We start from the raw sequence: 23,379 nt of genomic DNA on the forward strand, positions 1-23,379 counted from the left end.
TGCCGGGCTAACTCCGAGCGCTACTGAGGATATTGATGAGGATGGTGTGGTGGGTGTATTTTGTAGCCGTCGGGATGTCGGTGAGGGGAGGGTCTTAGCTGATGATGGAGTGCTTGTAATTTTTTGGGAAGAACTTTCAGCTTTTCCCAACACTTTGCCATGAACTCTCGTTAAATGGCGTAACATAGACGAGGTTCCAAGATGGTTAAGGTCCCTCCCTCAACTGACTGTGGCTTGACATACAATACAAATGGCTATACAATTGTTGTCTGGATTTTGGTAGAAATAATTCCACACATAAGAAGTGGATTTTTTTGTTTTATGCCCAGGCATGACAATGTCCTTTTTCTTGTCACGTGCCAGAACTGCTGCCATTGGTGCAGGACTTACACAAACAACCGCATCCTCATCAACATCCTCATTAGCGCCCTCGTCGCCTACACAAATCTCCCCCTCATCCTCTTCTAATTCCAAATTGGCATCCTCAATTTGTGTATCACCAGCTACACTCGCGCTATTAAGGCACACATCAGCAGAATGCTCACAATTAGACATCCCACTGTTGGATGGACTCTCCACAGGGATTGGTGTCATTTGTGAATCAGAGCAAACATTATCCTCTAATGCCTTACTGTTATCTTGCAGCTTGGCTTTGACGCGTAACAGTAGTTGTGCACCAACTGTAGGCTCGGTAACCTTTTGGGATCTGCCACTAATAGCCAAAGGTGAAGGCCTCAGGCTCTCTTTGCCACTGCGTATGTAGAATGGCATATTGGCAATTTTTTTTTTTTATCAGTACTTAACGTTCGCAACACTTCTGTTTCGCTTCAACACAGTAAAAAAAAAATTTGATTTTGTTTTTTGGACTGATTTCGAAACACTCTGTAGATTGACATCGCCTTGCCCAGATGACGTACTGGGAACACTAACATCAGGACTGGTGACAGAACCTGGTTGCTCATTCTGATCATATGTGGACTGCTTTGAATCCATTCTGAGCGCAAGGCACTTGTAGTGGTAAAAATTATTTGGTAAGATACTGCTGACAGATATGACTTTTGAAAGCCAGAAATATTTATGCACAATTATAGGGGACACCCCAAAAGCACTGGGGAGTGCTAAAAATTATTTGGTAGATACTGCTGACAGATATGACTTTTGACAGCCAGAAATATTTATGCACAATTAGGGGGGACACCCCAAAAGCACTGGGGAGTGCTAAAAATTAGTTGGTAGATACTGCTGACAGATAGTAATTTTGACAGCCAGAAATATTTATGCACAATTATGGGGGACACCCCAAAAGCACTTTGGAGTGCCAAATATTAAAAAAAAAATAAACCTCTATCCTCCTCTCTTCTCTAGCGATTTTTGTTACAGCAATTGGAATCAGAATATTGTATTCTCTGTTCCTGCTCTAATCAGCCTGTGACTACACCCTGCTCTCTCCCTCTGTCAAATGGCGATGGATTGCTGTGGAGGCGTGTATTTATAATCTTGAAGTATCGAGAGAACCTAGCCATGAGATCCGACGACGTCACGATGACGTTCGGCCTCGATTTGGATTCGGAGAGGGTGGGAGAGTACCGAGCTACTCAGCTCGGTACTCGGATACCCAAAGTTCGGGTGGGTTCGGTTCTCGGGGAACCGGACCCGCCCATCTCTAATTTGTAATGCTCTTGACCCTTGACATTTATTTATACTAGTAGTTAAAAAATAGGAATGAACTATGGAAAAACTGGTCCGCCATGGCAGAAGGACCAGATTACATCTTAACCAACATTGTGGAATAATTTGTTCCATAGGAAATAACTGTGGCTGTTCCGTGAATCTGTGATTTCCACTGAATTTGATGCGTGAATGAAACTACTCATTATTGACTTCAGTAATTAGTATTAAAGCTCTGATATAGTCACTTTGGGGCCTGATAAATATAACCCTATATTTTTAGAAGGAACTTGCCTAAATCAATAACAACATGCTAAGGAATTTATTTCCTAATCTCAGTACAGTAACATATTTGTTGTTTTTCCATAGTAAGAAATAGAAAGTCTCATACCACTCACACCACAAAGTCATAAGTCTGTGCAAACATAGGAGACAAAATGAAAGAAAGGACATTTCATATCGATGTACTATGAAGCAATATAAAACTGATCTATGTTTATTTGATTTACTAGAAGAAACAAGGCCAATAAAGCTGTATGAAATTTCTTGTGTATTTTTTTTATTACCTACAAGTATCAATAAAAAGTTAAACCTAAAGCATTCTAAATAAATACACTACTACAAATCTGTCTCATTTCACACTGAAGATTACAAATACATTCATTAATGCGCCATCATTAAAGTCCTTCAATTAAATTGAAAAGTAAATGTGTGATAATCTAGCAAAGTGTAGACATTTTAATATGTAGCTAAAAATGAGATTATGAAGAAATGCAGTTATGTTTTGAAAATATAGAATGGGGCAATGCTAGATCCCATTGCAGCCCCAACTTTTGTACTGCATTGTTTCCATTCTAGCATCAAGTAACAAAATAAAATATCTGCTAACAATTGAATGCAGTTTACAGGAACACTTGGTGTTGAGCAAGTGAGGTGTTTTATATAGATCATAGTAGCTCTGTATTGGTAGATATGCAAAGAGCCCAACATGACATAAGCAATGAATATAATCATAATACAATTTAACTGTACATTAAACATTTGCCTACAAAAATATTTTTAGTTCCATTATGCTGAATAATGGTTATTGCTTCCAGAACAAGGTAAGAGATACTCTTTATAGTGCACTAATGCAGAATACGCATACAGAATAAAACATGTGGATGTCTAGCTGTCCCTACAGACAGGATAAGAACAGATACTGGGAGACATGTTCAGCATTCAGAACAAGAACAAAATAATGAGGATTTTCAGTAAATTAAAAAAATAAAAAACTTCCTGGGACAAATTTGCAAATACCGGGTAAAAAGGTAACTGCCAATAATGGACACTTGATTTTGAAATATAGCATTCAGCAGTTAAATTCTGCATATAGAATAACTAAGTGGCTATGAAATAGTTGACATAGAAAACACACTGGGCTATTTCATTATTTATTTAAATAGGACATTATAGGATCTGAATTAAGTTAGTAAACAAAATTGTGCCTGGCAAGCCATAGATGGTTATTTTCCCACTGGTATTTTATTTGGCAGGTAAGCACAACTCAGGAAAAATGAAATGCTATCACAAAGCCCCTGCATAAGATCAACACCACAAGTGAGTATAGGATCATTGGTAAGGATGCTTTGCCTCCTCACACACGTTTTCATACGTTGAATCAAGTCTGGTACCTGAAGGAGTTAACTTGCTTATATGCAGAAGATGGTGTAAGGTCTCAGACACAGAAACTGAACAAATAAAAACAGGATATAACCCTTGAAATGGAAGGGAGAGCTTTATTATTTATAACTACAGTTATGTAATCTCAAGGAAATATTTATATATATATGGATTGATTTGTGCAAAACAATGTAATCCTATAAAAGTCTTTCCTCTGGCTTTCACGCATGAGAATAGGCTATACACCATACTTGCCAACTCCCGGAAACAAGTTTCCGGGAGAGGGGGCGTGACTGGAGGGCGGGAGGGAGCGAGGCCAATCGCGCGAAACAGGAATTTACATAGCGGGGGGTAGGGCCAAAATTACGCGATTGGCCTCGCCCCGCCCCCTCCTGCCCTCCAAAATGGCTTGATTCACAGAGAATCGCGTCAAATGACGCGATTCTCGGTGATATCCAGGATCCGGGAGCAATGCCAGCTCGCCCGGGAGCACGCGAGACTGACCCTAATTTCGGGAGTCTCCCGGACTCTCCAGGAGAGTTGGCAAGTATGCTATACACTGGCCTCTTCTCATTGTTCTGCATGCTAATAAAATAAACAGGATTTATCCCTGTATCCAGGGACTCTTCTTAACCAAAGTGTACCAAGTGCTCTATGGACAAAAACACTACTGACTTTGCTAATCACTGCTAAGAGAACAGCAATAGATATGAGAGAATAGCCTAGGAAGTTGCCTCTTCTTCCTCACTCCAGGAGCAAGAGTTTAGAGAATTTACGGCAATGCTGGGCAAGCAGATAGCGATAGAGGTTCAGAGGCTGCCTAGCTGTTAACTGATCAAAATAGTGCTGCTCAGCGCCAGACGTCAGGGAAGCTGTCACTGCATTGCTAAGCTGTTGTAGGAGCGTTTTTAAAGTTTCCACTTCAGTTTAAGTAATTCTTAAGAATTACTTTTTTTAATTGAAAATCACTTCATGTTAAATGACATATATAGATTCTCATGCTTTATTCAAAAATATTAATTGGTAAAGCCAAGCAAGTGTTCTACAATTTTTCATACATATTTGTCACAAATGGACACGGTTCCAGTGGAGTCAGTGGATAATAGATTATTTTACCTCTTGGTCATGTTAAAAAACATAATTATTATTATTGTACACACACACATATATATATATATATATATATATATATATATATATATATATATATATAGCGCCAATAATATTATGCAGTGCTGTACAGAGAATTTGTAATCATTCACATCTCATTGAAGCTTACATTCTAAATTCTGTAACTTGTCAGAGGCCTATTAACTTGCCATTATATTTTTGGACTGTGGGAGGTAACCAAAGCCCCATGAGGAAACCCATGCAAACTATACACAGATGGGACATTGGATACAAAACCAGAGAAAAATAAGCCTGCGCTCGGTATATCCCACATTATATATGGTACCAGCTGCTTGGCAACAAGCCCGCGCTTGGTATATCCCATATTGTATGTGGTACCAGCTGCATGGCAATATAAATGCCCATATATGTATACAAAACAGAAAGAAAGTTGTCAGCGCTTATCCTTTAAACTGCATATCTGTGTGTGTCTAGCAAAATGAAAACATGAGGTATTAGTTCATATTTTGATCAAAAGACTTAAGCCTGCATCCCACGTCAAGGGAACCTCATTATATGCAGGTCCTACACTGACCTATATGCTTTAAACACTATTAAAATGCAGTTAAAATCAGATGCACTCACCTCCCAGGTATAGGGGTTTACATCTAGCAAAGGCTGGCTTGTGAGCCACACCCAAATGTGCCTTAAATAGGCTTGATGGACAGCTGCTATGACAAAAAGGCAATATTTTGAAGCAAAACCAGAGAGAAATAAGCCCACGCTCGGTATATCCCACATTATATATGGTACCAGCTGCTTGGCAACAAGCCCGCACTTGGTATATCCCATATTGTATGTGGTACCAGCTGCATGGCAATATAAATGCCCATATATGTATACAAAACAGAAAGAAAGTTGTCAGCGCTTAATGGGACATTGGATGGCTGTAAACCCATGACTCCAGACTGTCACGCACCAGGCTCTCAGGTCCTGTTACTTACCCCTCCACTGTCTTTCTAAGCTGTCTCTGCGGTCCACCGGCCCTGCTGGTCTCTGATTTCTCTGCAGGATGTTGCCCAGTCTGTCTCCACTCCAGAGATCCCTCCAAACCCAGTCTTCTCAGTTGTATCTGCCCAGACAGCGCAGCCAGTCCGGCCAGCATTATGGTTCCAGTCTGGTCTCCATTGCTAAATCTGATGACTGTTTTGCTATTCCTGACTTCTTGCAGGTCTCCAGTGCCATCCATAGTTAGAAATATAATGAACTCTCAGCAACCATCATCTGTTCCAGTTGTTTATCTCACATGCGAAGGTACTTCATCAGGGAACCGAGCTTCTTGCACGTAGCCACCAGTTCTTTTCAGAGACACAACCCAGCCCAGGTACAGACAAATCCTTAGGCATGACACAGACCTGAGAGGCAGCAGTGATAACCATTGTGCCACCATGCTGCCCAAATATGCAGAGAAATAAGGTTCTATATGAAACTGTGCAGAATTGCTTTGATTCATATATTTAGCAAATATTTGTAGAACAATACTATGAAAACAATTTTTAGAAATAGGATCTATCCCTATAGAGGCTTGTACACACTCAATTACTTGATTCTATATTCCCTCTGTTTGCCAGGGAACATAGGAGAGACCCAAACTCAAATAGCAGTTATTGAACTCCATAAAGAGGTACAGATTTAATGCACAAAAAATAAGCAAAATGCACTTCTCTGTGAACTACGTTGCAAACACATTATGCATGTAATCCAAAAGACATCACATTGTTCTCAGGTCACACTGATGTTCTAGTTACAGGGGATCACTATCAATATTTTATTTCTCTTTACATTTTTAAGTTTTCTTAGCTCTCACTACTGCAAGCAGAACCCCAGTCCAACAGCCAGAGTATTCCCTCTTTTGTTATAGTGTTCTGAAGGAGTATGTGCAGAGCTGAAATAAGATTTCTGCAATCTATGGGCTGTTCCTGCACCTGAAAGCAGCTATATGGAGCGTATGTTCAGTATGTCTGTTTAGAAGAAAGCCTGGCACCAACTTATAGGTATGGCAGATGGGCAGGAATGGGTTAGTATGAAGCATCATGTTACATCCAAATAAAGGAAAACTACTATCATTCATCTGAAGTCAAAATAAAATACCCATTTATTACTGTTACTTACAGTTTTAAAGCTGCACTACCAGGAGGAGGGGGACACGTTAAGAAAATATTTTCTTAAGGTGTCCTCCTCCCCCTAGAGAGAGCCTCAGGGACTGCTGAGTGCAGCAAGTTTTTCCCTGAAGTTCTTTTTTTTTCCACACAGCCCCATGAGACTAAAGCATGTGATTAGCCATAACCCTCAACCACCATTTAAAGGTGGTTAACAAACTTAATTTTCTGGTTGTATGTTACCGTATCTACAGAGCCTGGGAACAATGGTCGTATGGAGCAGCCCCCTGCGGCTCTGGCTTTATACAGCTATATATAACTTACGGACAGTGATATGTACCTTCCTCTGATAGAGCACACACTCTGCTTTATCACTTTTCATATCATTTTAAATCTACATCTTTTAAATTTACTGTTGTGTTTAACACTCAGTGCAGCAAAGGAGTCAAATATCAAAAAGCAAGAGGATTTCCAGTGAAGATTCAGTTCTTTGCAGGCATACTTCCCGTGCATCACTGATGTCTAAGTCAGTTGAACAGCATCGCAGTCCATCTGTGCTTGTGCTGTACTCTGCAATCTGTTCTGACAGTGACCCAAAACACAGTGGTCCCCAATGCTCAGAGGAGTATATATTTACATGCTGCTTGGGGCTGAAGATAGATCCTCGGAGAGATGACTTAACATCTGTTGACTTGACAATAAACAAGAGAGCTATGAAATGAAAAAAAAAAATCAGACAAAAAAAGGAGAGCGGAAGTGTTGATTGATCACTTACAAATGTAAAACATAATTTGACACAATAGTGTAACTTGCATTCCAAAATGAAACAGGCCTCTTTATCAGACAAAAATATAGAATTGCATCTCAGCCACCATTGAACAAGAAAAATGATCAAAACCACTATACACATTTAAAAGAAAAAGATCAATGTCACAGATGCTCTGTTACAAGTTACAATTAGATATTTGTTTTATTAGCTTAACCAGTGCTAGCCTGAACATTATTGGACTGGTTGTAATGGCATATGTCTTCCATGATTAACCTGAGTACTGAGGGAACTTAGCTTTTGTCATACTCTAGTAGCCAGAGGCTGCCCTGAAGGGGACACTGAGACATCCCACTTGTGAACTATTATAACACCATAGTTATCCCTGAGTTTCTCCTGCTATAAATATACTTTATCCCCCTACATAATGATCCACGTACACTATGTAATAAAAAGAAGATTTGGGCAGGGAACCCCTATAACTACAGTCAGATCAGTTTTGCGAGTTTCAAAACAGCTATAATATAGGAACAAAGGGGTAAATGTTGCTTGGAACCAAAGTACAATCTACACCTTGCTGTAGTGTAACGACCTGTGACTGATTTCAGTAATCAGTAAACCTGTGACTGATTTCACACTTGATTATTACTAAGCAACATAAGAAAACTCAGTTTGAACAGATAGAATATTACAGGTAATCTCTGCAGGTACTATACTAGTACATTTTATATAGACATCTATAACACCGCAAAGTAACACTGTCAATGTATCTAGTATTGAATTAAATAGAACCAAATGAAAATACTTCTTTTAAACCATACATGGAAGTTATCTATCATATGAACATAATACAGTGATACAATTTACTGATTTGCAGCATTTTTACAAAATCAGTTTATTCTGAGTGGGTGATGCCATGATGACCTCAAAGTTATGAGTTATATATGTTGAGTTCAGCAGCAGATATTAATAAAGATGAACTATAGACATTGGCAGGAAATGAATGGAAATTGTCAATACACTTGTATATTGTAGTCAACTTGGACTGTGTTTATTTCATATGGGAAGATTATTATTATTACCATTTATTTATATAGCACCACTAATTCCGCAGCGCAGTACAGAGAACTCACTCACATCAGTCCCTGCCCCATTGGGGCTTACAGTCTAAATTCCCTAATACACACACACAGACACGGGTCAATTTTTGTTAGCAGCCAATTAACCTACCAGTATGCTTTTGAAGTGTGGGAGGAAACTGGAGCACTCGGAGGAAACCCACGCAAGAACATACAAACTCCACACAGATAAGACCATGGTCAGGAATTGAACTCATGACCCCAGTGCTGTAAGGCAGAAGTGCTAATAACTTAGCCACCATGCTGCCAGATCTTGTCTTCATTTTCTCTAAACAAATTGGAATACAGGGCGAACTACCCACAAAATAATATAAACAATTTTTTTTTGTCTAACTGCCAATTATTTTTTAGAGTTCTGTCACACACACTGGGGCAGCCATGTTGTGGGCTGAACATTTGTCCTGACTCACAGGAAGTTAGGGGGTATATCCCTGCTTACCATGGCAGGTGCCTCTGCGGATCTTTTAGGGGAGGAATCTGGTGACGACCTAGCACTTCAAAATTTCTAGTCATGGTCACTCACATTGTGATGTTGACATGCCCCTTATGCAAAGTGGACACGCCCCTCTCAGAGGAGATGTAGCCTTGTCCTGATTCAGGAATGTTAAATGTTGAGAAGTATGTTGATATATTCGCAAGAATGTAGATGATCGGTTCGCTAGCTGCGCCTGTGCATATCCTGCCACATGGATGTATCAGCTGTTATTTATTCTTACTGATTTACCTATTTGGGCATGTATACTACATATCTGCCAACCTAACTCCTTTTCAAAGTGTGACAATACTGTTTCAGCTTTTCCAATTTTGTTTCTAGTAAAATAACATGGGAAGAATTAACCAGCTGGAGTTACAGGCATTTCTTTAACAATAATTTGCTTGAAATGCTGGGAACTCACAAAGAAAAAAACATTAAAAAAACTTGTAACCTTTCATTAGGTGGCTTATCTGTCTAAATAGACACTTACTTGATTTTGTTCGGTTATGCAAACAACTGCTGTAGCCTGTTCCCATTATTTACACAGCTAGTTAACATGAAATAGCACAGAGTTCTTTGGGCTGAGTAACATGCAAAATGACTCATACAAATTAATTTCAAAGTTACCCTTTGTTTTACTGCATGTATTACTAAACAGAGAAAGATGACGATGTAAAAAAGAATTGAATGCAAATAGGAAAAATATAACAATACAATTTCGGGTTGGTCATGGACAGTTTCTTGTGATCATAAGGCAAAGGCTCCTTGATTATTATTTTTTTAAAGCACAGTACTCACAATGGTAAATGTAAAAATTGTTATAACACAACACAGCTTACAATATGACCCCTTCTCATCATTATTTTATTAGCAAAAGTTTCTAGCAATCGGGAAAAAAAGTCAAAAACCAAAAGGAGCAAAGCATAGTATAATGGGTAAAGTTGAATGATATGTGACAGGATAGAAAGCAGTATAATGTGTTTTTTTCCCAGCCATCAATTGGTTTGTATAAGGAAAAAAGTTTGGTCACCAGAGGAGATCTTTATTTTGAATGTATTTAGCTACAAGTTTCTGAAAATCTTGAAACATGTTATTAAACTGTATTATTCTCTTTTATAATAAGAGCTTCACATTTTGATAAAATAATCTAATCTAATATATATATATATATATATATATATATATATATATATATATATATATCTATATATATATATATAAAAGAAAACAGGGATACTCTGCACTCTCCAAACACATAATTAATGCTATACCAAGTACTGTTCTATATTAAAAACAGGGAATGTTAGTTCCACATATTGCATATTGCAATTAAGCTGACCAACTCACGCCAAAGTCTTCCCATTCTGGTCAGTCCTAACATGATCAAATGCTATGCTATTTTATCTGGGCTTAAGGCTTACCTGCACACAGCTTTTAAAGGCAAGTCTTTCCCTAGCACTAGCAGCCATGGGAGACCTGGGACTCGCATGACACAAGTTGGAATTAATTAATGTAAAGAATGGGGTGCAAGAGTCATGGGACTTACACTGTATAAACAAAAACAGACATACCGTATATACTCGAGTATAAGTCGACCCGAATATAAGCCGAGGCACCTAATTTTACCACAAAAAACTGGGAAAACTTATTGACTTGAGTATAAGCCTAGGGTGGGAAATGCAGCAGCTACTGATAAATTTCAAAAATAAAAATAGATACCAATAAAATTACATTAATTGATGCATCAGTAGGTTGATTAAGGAATGAGTATAGATGTATTGGATTCGTACAGTATAAAGCAAATATAAACAGTAGACAGTATAAATATGGCACAGTGTTAAACAGAGGTAAATGTTACAGTGTTCAACATGCAGAGCAGTATTTCTAATGGATGCTGTAGGTATTGCACTGATAAGAGTGTCCGTGCCGCTGGTAGATGGATGTAAATAGTGCTTCTGCCTGTATTAACTTTGGCAGCCTGGAATGCACAGTAGGGGCTGTAATGGTGAATGTGTATCCCGTTCAGATGTGACAAAAGTATGCAATTACCTTCTGATGGTAGTCAAACTACCATTATGGTGGATGCCAGGGGTCTTGTGCGCGGTCCCGGGTAGGTTGGGTAGACGCTGACCGGTCTGAGCAGGAGCGATGTCTGTGAGATCAGGCGGGCAGCGGTGTCCTGTCCGGGCAGTGTGTGAGCTGGCACTGAGTGCTGGGTAGTTTCTCCGCTGGTGGCTCCGATCTGTGTTTTTGCCGGGCAGCATCTGTTCCTGACGTGGCTCTGCGCAGTGTGACGTGATGTCAGAGGTCACGCTCTGCTGCATCCTGCATTGCTCTCAGTACGGCACCTTCTCTCCCCACTAGGAATGCCGCTGACTTAGATCACCCCGAGCATCACTCGAGTATAAGCCGAGGGGGGGCTTTTTCAGCACAAAAAATGTGCTGAAAAACTCGGCTTATACTCGAGTATATACGGTAGATTCTTTACATTAATTAATTCCAACTTGTGTCAGGTGAGTCCCAGGTCTCCCATGGCTGCTAGTGCTAGGGAAAGACTTGCCTTTAAAAGCTGTGTGCAGGTAAGCCTTAAGCCCAGATAAAATAGCATAGCATTTGATCATGTTAGGACTGACCAGAATGGGAAGACTTTGGCGTGAGTTGGTCAGTTTAACATATATTGCAATATGTGGAACTAACATTCCCTGTTTTTAATATAGAACAGTACTTGGTATAGCATTAATTATGTGTTTGGAGAGTGCAGAGAATCCCTGTTTTCTTGTCTATACAATGTGGGCAACCCCCTCTTGCACCTCAGTCTGTACATGGTGAGTGCAGAGGAGCTATGTCTGTTTTTGTTTTTATATATATATATATATATATATATATATATATATATATATATATATATATATATATATACACAGAGAGAGAGATATCATCACCATCATCAACATTTATGTATATAGCGCCAGCAGATTCCGTAGCGCTTTACAATTGGGAACAAACATTAATAAAACAATACTGGGTAATACATACAGACAGAGAGGTAAGAGGGTCTTGCTCGCAATCTTACAATCTTTGGGGCAAAGGGAGTTTGATACACAAGGGCACGTGTTACATCATATTGCACATTGGACCAGCTAGAATACAAAGGTAAAAAGTTTGAGTTGGCTGTGTGATCAGTCACACAGCAATGTTGGTCAGAGGGTTGTTGTTTTGTGTTAGCTGTGTAGAGGGTGGTAACAGGGTAACCTAGGGAGATTAAGATGCTGATTGAGGAATATCATAAGCTTGTCTGAAGAAGTTGGTTTTCAGAGAACGCTTGAAGGTTTGAAGACTTGAGGAAAGTCTTATTGTGTGAGGGAGGGAATTCCACAAAGTGGGTTCAGCCTGAAAAAATTCCTGTAACTGGGAATGGTAGGATGTGATGAGAGTGGAAGAGAGACGTAGATCTTGTGCAGAACAGAGGTGTCGAGTTGGGAGATATTTTTAGACAAGTGAGGAGATGTATGTCGGTGCAATTTTGTTGATGGCCTTGTATGTTAGTAGAAGAATTTTATACTAGATTTGTTGAAAAACAGGCAACCAATGTAGAGATTGACAGAGTGGCGCAGCAGAGGAAGAACGGTTTGCACGAAAAATCAATCTAGCCTCTACGTGCAAAATAGATTGTAGGGGTTCAAGTCTGATTTTGGGAAACATCAGTAAGGAGGGAGTTGCAATAGTTGATGCAGGAGATGATGAGTGCAGTATCTTGTGAGATATGTGCGTATTCTGGAAATATTCTTTAGATGTATGTAACGTGATTTAGATATAGAGTCAATGTTGGGAACATTGGGTAGTTGTAAGTCAAGCATTACACCTAGGCAGCGAGCTTGCGGGATGGGATTTATGGTCATGTTATCAACAGAAATAGAAATGTCAGGCAGGAAGCTTCTGTTTTTGGGTGAGAATATTATTAATTCAGTTTTTTTGAAAGATTGAGTTTGAGTTGGAGAGAAGACATCGAAGATGAAATGGCAGAAAGACAGTCAGTAATGTGAGACAACAGAGATGGTGAGAGATCAGGAGAGGATAGATAGATTTGTGTATCATCCGCATAGAGATGATATTGAAATCCAAAGGAGCTTATTAGTTTTTCAAGAGAAGTGGTGTAGATAGAGAACAGCAGAAGACCTGGGACTGAGCCTTGTGGTACTCCAACTGATAAAGCGGAGCAGAGGTGGCCCCAGAGAAATTAACACTGAAAGAGTGATTAGATAGGGAGGATGAGAATCAGGATAGGACAGTGCCTTCAAAACCTAGGGATTGTAGCGTTTGTATGAGGAGAGAGTGGTTAACCGTGTCAAATGCAGCAGAGAGATCCAGGAGAATTAGAAGAGAGTAATGGGTTTTACTTTTTGCTGTGATCAAATCATTGACAACCTTGGTCAGCACAGTTTCTGTGGAGTCTTGAGAGCAAAAGCCTGAATAAAGAGAATCCAGTAGGTTGTTTGCTGTGAGAAAGTGTGTGAGGCGAGTTTAGGCAATTCTCTCGAGCAGCTTGGAGGGGCATGGGAGCTGAGAGACGGGCGATAATTTGAGAAAGAGTTTGGGTCAGAATTTTTTTTTTTTTTTTAAATGGGAGTAATCACTGCATGGTTGAATAGTGATGGAAAAATACCAGTAGAAAGAGATAGATTACAGATTTTAGTTAGAGGGGGAATAAGCACAGCAGACAGAGACCTACTAATTTGTGAGGTATGGGATCAAGAGGACAGGAGGTAGAGTAGGAAGATGAGAAGAGAGTAGAAACTTCCTCTTCATTTGTGTGATCAAATGAAGAGAGATTGTCTGAGGGTGCTACAAAGGAATTGAACTGATTGCTTGTCGAGGGAGATGATACCATTTCAAGACTGATCTTATCTATTTTGTCCTTATATGTCCTTTACAGCAAGATCCTGTAAATAGGGAGCAAGATCCTCGCCACTGATGGTAGTCGGGGGATTTGGGGTGGGAGGATTGAGAAGAGATTTAAATGTGTTAAAAAGGCGTTTGGGGTTAGAAGCCTGAGCATAGATGAGAAATTGGAAGTATGTTTGTTTTGCAGTGTCCAGAGAATGTCATTAGAAGTGGTAGATACCAGTATATGTGATGAAATCATTAGAGGTACCAGATTTACGCCAGTGACATTCTGCTTTACAAGAAAGTTTTTGTAGAGTTTGAGTTACTTTAGTGTGCCACGGTTGGCAACGAAGTCTACGCGGAGTATGTAGTGTCGCTGGAACCACTTGATCAAGGGCAGTTGTTAGGGTTTGGTGAAAATGGCTTACTGCCCGATCAGGGGAGGAGAATGTAGAAATTGGGGAGAGAAGGTGCTGGAGAGAGGTGGAAAACTATTTAAGATCAATAGAGTTGATATTTCTGCACAACCCAATGGTTAATATGGCATATTCTCAATGCTATGAAAAGGTTAGTCGCACTAGTGAAAGTTAGAGACTGTAAATTCTTCATGTTTTCATATTTGTATTAATCCATCAGATAACCTGAAGTTTCTATATATAAATGGGAGATTCCCCGGCGCAGGAGGGGGGAGAAAGGGGGATAGACGGAATATTGAGTAAAAACAGACGAGAGATATTGCTAAAATATATATTGAAACAGAAAATTGATGTATTACAAACATAAACACTCTGGTAAGCAGGTGAACAAAACCTTGCTAGATCAATTGATATAAAATGTCCGCTTCCAGCCTAATATACAGGTGGTAAAGTCAGGCTATAAAGAGATAAGTTCTGTAATCGCTGGTTACAGGACTACTCAGTACTACTTGTTTCAGACACTCCTGGTGCAGGTACCCAGGTCTACCTTGATTCAAGGTCTGGAGGGTGAAGGGCATCAGGTTGGTGGGAGATGTTTTGCGCACTGATCAATGTATCTCAATGTCGTTGCTACAATAGAAATTTGAATTCTCAAACATTAGCCTGTTTGCTTATCTTCAAGTAAGACACTATGTTGATTCCCTCCCTAAGCTTGATATTACAAGACCCTTAACTCCCCTGGAATCCCTATGTGTGAACTCACCTCTGCAATGGGTAATCATCTCCAACTTATATAACCTGCTCACATCCTACGAGCAATCTGACATCCCCATTTATGATTTATGGTAGGAGGCTGACTTGGGTGGTCCACCAGATGGGGACAATTAGGCTACAATTAGAGAAAGGGTCTCCAAGACCTCCATTTTCTCCCTCGTTAAGGAAAATGTATATAAAGTCTACTATCGTTGGATGAAGAGGAACTATAGGCCCACCTCCGATTTATGTTGGAGGGACTGTGTGGAAAATCGCTTCTTTCTGGGATGATGTAGCCTCTCTGATCAGCGAGGTCACTACGGTCCAAGCTACCAAATGCCCATGGTCCTTTCTCCTGGGTTCTCGCATAGAGACCCTGGACAAATACTTGGAGAAGTTGTTTGGCCAGATACTTATCACTGCTAGATGCGTAGTCGTGGAGCACTGGAAAAATCCAGTTGCTCCCACCAGACAGCAACTCCACAATAAAATTTGTTTTTTGGCTACTATGGAAAAAATGTCAGCAAATTTAAATAAGAGAACACACAATTTCTGTCAAATGTGGGGTGACTGGTTCATATGCAATAGCCCCCTTGTCCCCGACCCACTGCCTGACCAGGCTCAGAACATTTTGGATCTCTTCCTATGACAGGACTGGGCAGGCTAAAGTCTATTCAATAATTTGTTTTGTACATCATTAGGCAGGATTACAAATGTTTTACCAGTCTAACTGGCTGCTGATCACCAGGGGTTCCAGATTTGGTCTCCCCCCTCTCCCCCCTCCTCCACACCTTTCCCTCTCCTCTGCCTCTTAACTATTGCTTATACTTATACACTATTGCATGTCTTACCCAAGTTGTTCTTCTGCTCTCTAGGCTGCTAGCATATCTTTAGCTGTTTACCAGATGCCTCTGCTCTATCTGAGAATGATGTAATTCTTCTTGTCTAACTTCCGAGTGTTTGCTCGCCTGTGTTTGTGCGGAATATTTGTATATTGCATACCAAAAACTATAAATAAAGCTATAAAAAACAAAACCCAAGAAATCACCAGTCCTCTAGATAGAGGGAAAAAGCCGGCTTGCCTTCTTCTCATGATGCATTCCGGTGCCTTCTCTTCCCCAGTTAAATGACGGACACGTACCCAGCCGTCCACATGATGTAAAAGTAAACGTGATTCATCAGACAGGGACACTTTCTTCCTTGCACCATGGTTTAGCTCTGGGGGTAAATGTATTAAAGTCCAGTTTTTTCAACTCGCCGGAAATCGGCAAATTGACAGCTAAAATTTAAAGGGGCGCTGCCCTGTAAAGGGAAACTTGTCTTTACAAGGCAGCGCTGCTTTAAATTTAAGCTGTCAACTCGCCGATTTCCGACGAGTTGAAAAAAACGGACTTTAATACATTTACCCCCCGGTGCTCACATTCCCATTTTAGGAGATTTTGGCGGTGGACAGGGATCAGCATGGCCTCAGACCAACTGACTGGTCTGCGGCTACACAGCTCCATACGTAGCAAGCTGTGATATGTCAAATTCTATGTTTCATTTACATAGCAACATTTACAAGTGTAATAAACTAACTCTACTAATAGCTTAGTTGGAAACGAAACTGTTGCTACTCCAGTTACTGGCTGCAATTTATGCATTGGAATTGTACCTTTTGATCTGTATTTTTTTTTACAGGACTAACAGGAAACTGTGAACATCGGCCAATGTTCTCTTCACACAACACTGACTGTTGTTATTCTTCCTGTCTACCTTAGTATGTACATATGCCCAGTTGGACAGGGTTATGCAGTGTCCTTTAGCAAATCTACTAATGGTAGAGTAAAATATAATATAAAGTATATGTTATGTAGGATACATGTTTTATACCATTAACAAAGAATATTCTAAAAGAGCAATGTCCTTAAAGCTTGCCTCTTTAAAGTTGTTCTTGGTTCAAACATACTAAGGGCAGAGGGACTGAGAGAGTGGGGTGATGAGCAGGTACAAAATACAGGGGCGCAGGCCTGCCTGGTTACCCTGTCTCAGTGCCGTAACTAGACATTTTAGTGCCCTGGGCGAGACAGGGCACCGGCGCCCCCCATCTAAGTGGGAGTGACATTTGCCAAGTGGGTGTGGCCAACCTAATGTGGGGGTGTGGCTAGCACTTTACTGAAATAATTCTGTTACACATATTTGCAAATGCATGATAGAGAGATGGATGGAGAAAGGGAGGAGAAAGAGAGAGGAGGGATAAAGAGAGAGATGGAGGTAGTAAGAGATAGAGATAGAGGGAGAGAGAAGGGGGAGGAAGAAAGAGAGAGAGACAGAGAGAGAAAAAGAAACAGGAAGGGAGAGAGAGGGATTAGTGAAAGAAATACAGATATGACAAAGGGATAAAGGGGTGAGGGATGTAACAACAGAGAGACAGCCAGACATATAGATACAGAATTGAGTGAGAGAGATAGAGATAAGAGGTGTATAAACATGGAGACAGGCAGCCATACATAGAGACACAGATATGAGTGTAAGAGATACATAGGTGAGAGAGACATGGGAGAAGCAGAAACAGTCAGACAGACACAGAAACGAGTGTGAGAGAGATATACATAGATGAGATGAAGAAGGACACCAGACTGGAATACAGAGACAGAAGCAGGTATGTGTGCTGCCATTAATTTGTATAATAGGAAAGTTAGCAGGAACAATGTACACTGAATAGACATATGTATAAGAGGTGAAGTGGAGGGAACTAGTAACAGGACAACAATAACCCAGCATCTGGACAGCAGTGACAGCGATAGTGAAGCCAGTGTATCCCTGTAACTGGCCAAGAGTCCCCCCCCCCCCCCCCCACGGGCGTGCCCAGTCTGTGCCCCTCCGAGAGGCTCTGAGCCCCCGAGCTAGAGACAGCCAGGTGTGGCAAGTGTCTGTGTGCCTCCCCCCGTGTGACTGGAGTCCCCTTCTGACCGTGATGCTCCTGAACCCGCCCCCATCCACCAAGTAGACAGCCTCAGAGAAGCAGGGAGCCAGAGGGGAGAGTGGTCCGGATCCTGCAGCAGCAGCAGCAGCACCTCACACACAGACAGCGCTGCTGCTGCACCAACCCCTGGGGCTCGATCAGAGAATCTTTCATTCACTTACCCGCAGTGGAACGCATATGCGTTCCACCAACAGGAAGTTCGGCATTTGCGTTCCAAATGCCGAACTTCCTGTCAGTGGAAGATGCGTTCCACTGCGGGTAAGTAAAGGCCTGTAGATAGAGCCAGGTAGCGGGCGGCTGCTGCGCCCACTTGGGCTTGCGCCCTGGGCGACGGCACCGCCCGCACCACCCTAGTTACGGCTCTGCCCTGTCTGCCTGTATAGTGTCAAGAGGCACCAACCTGGTGTGACCACGCCCCTTTGGTAGCAATAGAAGGGGCCCCAAAAATTGTTATACCAGAGCCCAAAATATCTCTTGGCCTTCCTGACTTTATGGGCCCACTTAAGCTGGTACATAACAGGAGTTCATTTGTCAGTCCAAGCCTTCTACATGCCTGTTGCCAGGAGTGGTTAGGCAAGCCCAGAGGCAGACTAATAGACTATTTGTGTTCAAATTGCAAGGGTAATAACTGCAAGCAAAAACAAAAGGGATAGATAGCATAAAGTATAATGGATAGTATTTGCATAACCTTGAAAAGGGGTCTTTTGTCACCCAACCATGTTTACTCCTGTAAAAAGGACTTGGAACTAAGTATAAGCTTCTCTGTTATTACAATCTGCTACCTATAGATTGTGTTTTTGCTGTATATTCTTATTTTATAATTTTTTATGGAGTTGCACTCTTCTTTTTTCATATAAATGACTACAAGCAGCATATCCTTTTATACTGGAGAAGTAAAAGAAGAGAGAGATCTGTCCTGAACCATGAGCAAAGGTTATTGGAACAGTAGCCATGAATGTCTAGCAATGTTAAACACAATAATAAAAAAAGCAGATTATACAGACAACAATGTTAAATTCTGGTCCTCCTTCAGCACCATCATAAACAAAATATAATGGGCAGAGATGACACTTCACGACTAGTCTGGCCTCAATCACTTGCTTGGGCCCATAGAGTTTTACTCTTTATATTACTATTACTATTATTGTTATCATCACAATTAATTTATAAAGCACCACCATGACTTGTAGTGCTGTACAAAGCAAGAAGCACATAAACAACATTATCATAATAGAAATCACATTTTTAATATTTTAGTAATTTGGGGATCTCATCTGTTATAAATATAAATATTACAATATTCACTTGTATAATCTCTAACATGGTCCCAATTTCTACAGGATTTAGTTTTTTTTTAAATACCTAAATCCTGGAAGGATCATAATTCAGCAAATAGCATGAAAAAATACCACTCTCACTTGTCTTGAACATAGGGCTTCTGATTATCTAATCGTCAATGTGTTATTTCTGTTTAGTCAACTACTCTGAAATATTCCAGGTCTAACTTGTTTGGGGTTGCTTAGCAGCGATGATACAATGTCAGGCCAACATGTGATTTTGTGACTGGGTTGTTGCATATATTTCTTGATTTACTCCGAAAAGCAATACAAGACTATAAAAACGTAATGTATTACATTTAATTTATTCATATGAATAGAAAATAGTAAACAACAACATCCTAGTTTCACATAACTTCTGGTAATAACCACTGTTTGTGAGCCACCTCCATGTTAAAATATACATATTATTTCCCTAAAAAACAAAGATTACCAATTTTTTCAAATTGTGGAACATCCCATCTTTATACACACACATATATATTATATATTATATATATATATATATATATATATATATATATATATATATATATATATAGATAATATTATGTCAGCCCTACCTTACTGAAGCCATCTTTTTATTTAGAGGGTCAACCTTTTTGACCAGAGCGCGGTCTGAGAACTGCTGGTCTTGTCTAAACACAATAATTGCAACGACGCCATTGGACATAAGCTGCCCCCACATGTTGTTGTTTTGACAATCAATAAGGCTGATTCACACCTAAATGTTGTGTGTGTGGGCAAAAAAGGCTAGCAATTATATTAAACTTCTGACGAGAAGGCAAAAGGTATTGGTCAAATTGGATGAACACTATAACAGGGTCTTCCAAAATGTGAATGACAGGTGCAATCCCAGTGCCTTAAATCTGTCCACATACCAGCCAATCCTGGTGAATGCAGGCTGAAAGGACACATGTCCAGTGTGGCCAAACTGATATGGATCTAGCCATTTTTGACCAAATCCCTTCCTATAGTTATGATCTATAGACATCTACCATCCGCATGTAATAACATACTTGATAATGATCAAAATTTATTTTGATATGATCATTACGTGGTATTGAAGTAATGGACCACAGACTGATATTGGACTAATTGCCGCATATCGGGAAGAATAGAAGTATAACAGTCAACTCTCAACTCAACTCAATCTATGCATAGTAGGACATAAAATGCATGTAGTAATGGCAGCCCAAATTTGAAATTATGTCAATGCTCATTTCAACGGTGTTTGTATTTGTTTCATGATACTGTCATGGCTATGTTTCAAAGCTTGGGTAGGGACATGTAAACATAAAAATTCTCTCCCTGGGATATTGTAGATTTCTGTCTAAGATCCCTATATCTTCATCAGCCTCTTGTCTTCTTCAGCAGACTACATACTTTTATGTTGTAATTTGTAAAACAGATTCATTAATAGTTAAACCTAACATGGCAGCATACTCATTTAGATTAAGTTTTGAATTCATAGGGCCTGATGCAGAGTTGATTGCAACTTTGGTGTAATTTACTTCCAAAAATGTGCATTAACGCATTTGCCGAGTCAGAATTACAGTCAAAACCTGTAAGCCTGACATCAATAGTGGGGAAACTACTGAAGGTATATTAAAGGATAGTATTCAGGATTACTTGGTGCGCAATAAGATTATTAGTGGGAATCAACATGGATTTGTGAGGGATTGGTCATGTCAAACTAATCTAATTTCTACGAGGAAGTAAGTGGGAACTTAGACCAGGGCAACACAGTAGATGTGGTCTACTTAGATTTTCCAAAGGCCTTTCATACAGTGTCACATAAGAGGTTGGTTTACAAAATAAGGGAACTGGGTCTAGGAAACAACATTGATACTTGGATCAAAAACTGGTTAGAGAGTGGGGAACAGAGAGTTGTGATAAATGGAATATTTTATAATTGGTCAAAAGTCTTAAGTGGAGTACCTCAAGGTTCTGTGCTGGGGCCACTTCTTTTTTATATATTTATTAATGACCTTGGGTTTAGAGAGTAAAGTTTCTATTTTTGCAGATGACACTAAACTCTGTAAGGTAATAAAATCAGAGCAAGATGTAGCTTCTCTACAGAGGGACTTAAATAAACTGGAGGATTGGGCGGCCAAATGGAATATGAGGTTTAACATAGATAAATGTAAGGTTATGCATTTAGGGATCAAAAACAAGAATGCAATCTATAAATTAAATGGAATTAATTTAGGAGAATTTATAATGGAAAAGGTTTTGGGAGTGCTCGTAGACAGTAGACTTAGCAATAGTGCTCAATGTCAAGCAGCAGCTGCAAGGGCAAATAAAGTATTGACATGCATAAAAATTGGCATAGATACAAGGGGAGACAGTGTAATTTTGCCACTGTATAAATTGTTGGTGAGACCTCATCTTGAATATGCAGTACAGTTCTGGGCACCACTCTATAAAAAAGATAATTTGGAACTAGAAAGGGTTCAGAGAAGGGCGACAAAATTGATAAAGGGTATGGAGTCATTAAGTTATGAGGAAAGGTTAGCCAGTTTAGGCATGTTTACTTTAGAAAAGAGGCGTCTAAGAGGAGATATGATTACTATGTACAAATACATTAAGGGTCAATACAGAGAACTTTCATGGGAACTTTTTACCCCAAGGACTATACACAGGACACGCGGTCACCCCCTAAGGTTAGAGGAGAGGAAATTTTACGGCCAGCAAAGGAAGGGGTTCTTTACAGTAAGAGCAGTCAAGATATGGAATTCATTGCCAGGGAAGGTTGTGATGGCAGATTCAATACATATGTTTAAAAAAGGGTTAAATACATTTTTAGCGGAAAAGTGTATTCAGGGATACGACCGTTAATTTAAAATGAATTGATAGTAGTGGATATAGGGTAAAAATAGGACTGCAATATTGGGTCTGGGGGGATTTTCACAATTAAAACATATTGGCAGTTGCTTACTCTGGATCAATTTCAAATATAAGTGCAGAATCACAGGAGATCAAAAATAGCTTGAACTTGATGGACTGTTTTTTTTTTCAACCTCATCAACTATGTTACTATGTTACTATGTTAGGTGCATCCTGATCTGCATCTGTAACATTTCTGCCAGGTTTGCGGCATATGTACTTGCACCACATACACAGAACCAGGTCGTAAGCGCAGTAAAACTTTGTACACATTTGAAAAAAGTAGTTGCTATTAGGCTTTTTATAATATGGTATATAACTCTTCAAGTACAAGTTAAATAAATATATATTTTTTAATATACACACAAAGCACTATAGTATATGCACAACCAATGAAGAAAGCACTCAGCAGCTTTAGAGGTAAAATGGCAAACGGCCAATAAGAAGCGATTAGCTAGGACGGCAAATCATTTTAATCAGTGTGTATTATCACCAGCCCCTACCTTGTGTAAGCAATATGACTGTAAGTTTAGATATCTATCCATGGTATTTTCTGCATCCTAGATTTAAATCTTGCCACCTATTCTTATTTTCGGGGATTTGCAGGTTAATATATAGTGAATATTGTCACTACTTACCGATGAGATTTCCAGCTTGAGTAAAGAAGGGGTCTTTAACAGTCTTACCAAAAGCCATGATTGTAGATTGAAAGGTAACACAAATCCAGCAGTCATTAAACTCTCAGAAGTTAAATTTCACAATAAAAGGTGTTAATCCAGTGGCTACAGTGCTGTGTTTGTAATTTCCAGGTCCATTCAATATGAGGAGAGGTGTGTTTATCAGAAAGTTACCTGACTCAGAAAAAGGGGAGGGGGAGGATATGGGTGTAACAGAAACCCTGGAAGCAGTTACAGGTAACACACATAGTAAGTGGACTGTGACTGTCACGTGGGGAATTCACTGTACTCTGACAACTGCAAGGAAGATAAACAATCTTCTCACAGAACAGGAACATAATAAGGGAGTGGGGAAAAAAAGATAAACGGGAATTCCACAATTCCGCATTTCTTCCCCAGTTATGCTGCAGTATGATTACATGGTACAACTATATTTTTTAACTCTCACAATTTCTTTTTGTTTATATCATAATATGAAA

At 39.8% G+C, this 23,379-nt stretch overlaps 1 protein-coding gene across 2 annotated transcripts in view; it reads right to left on the reverse strand.

Annotated features, from left to right (window-relative positions):
- Positions 1-23,069, reverse strand: part of TOM1L1 (target of myb1 like 1 membrane trafficking protein) — a 106,045-nt gene extending 82,976 nt beyond the window's left edge. For both annotated transcript variants that reach the window (XM_075216751.1, XM_075216750.1), the window contains exon 1: positions 22,862-23,069. In XM_075216751.1, the coding sequence (XP_075072852.1) occupies positions 22,862-22,919 (58 nt within the window). In that variant the 5' untranslated portion in view covers positions 22,920-23,069. The remainder of the gene's footprint in view (positions 1-22,861) is intronic.
- Positions 23,070-23,379: the final 310 nt, after the last annotated feature.

This window comes from Mixophyes fleayi, chromosome 6, assembly GCF_038048845.1.
Source record: "Mixophyes fleayi isolate aMixFle1 chromosome 6, aMixFle1.hap1, whole genome shotgun sequence".
Classification (NCBI taxonomy): domain Eukaryota; kingdom Metazoa; phylum Chordata; class Amphibia; order Anura; family Limnodynastidae; genus Mixophyes; species Mixophyes fleayi.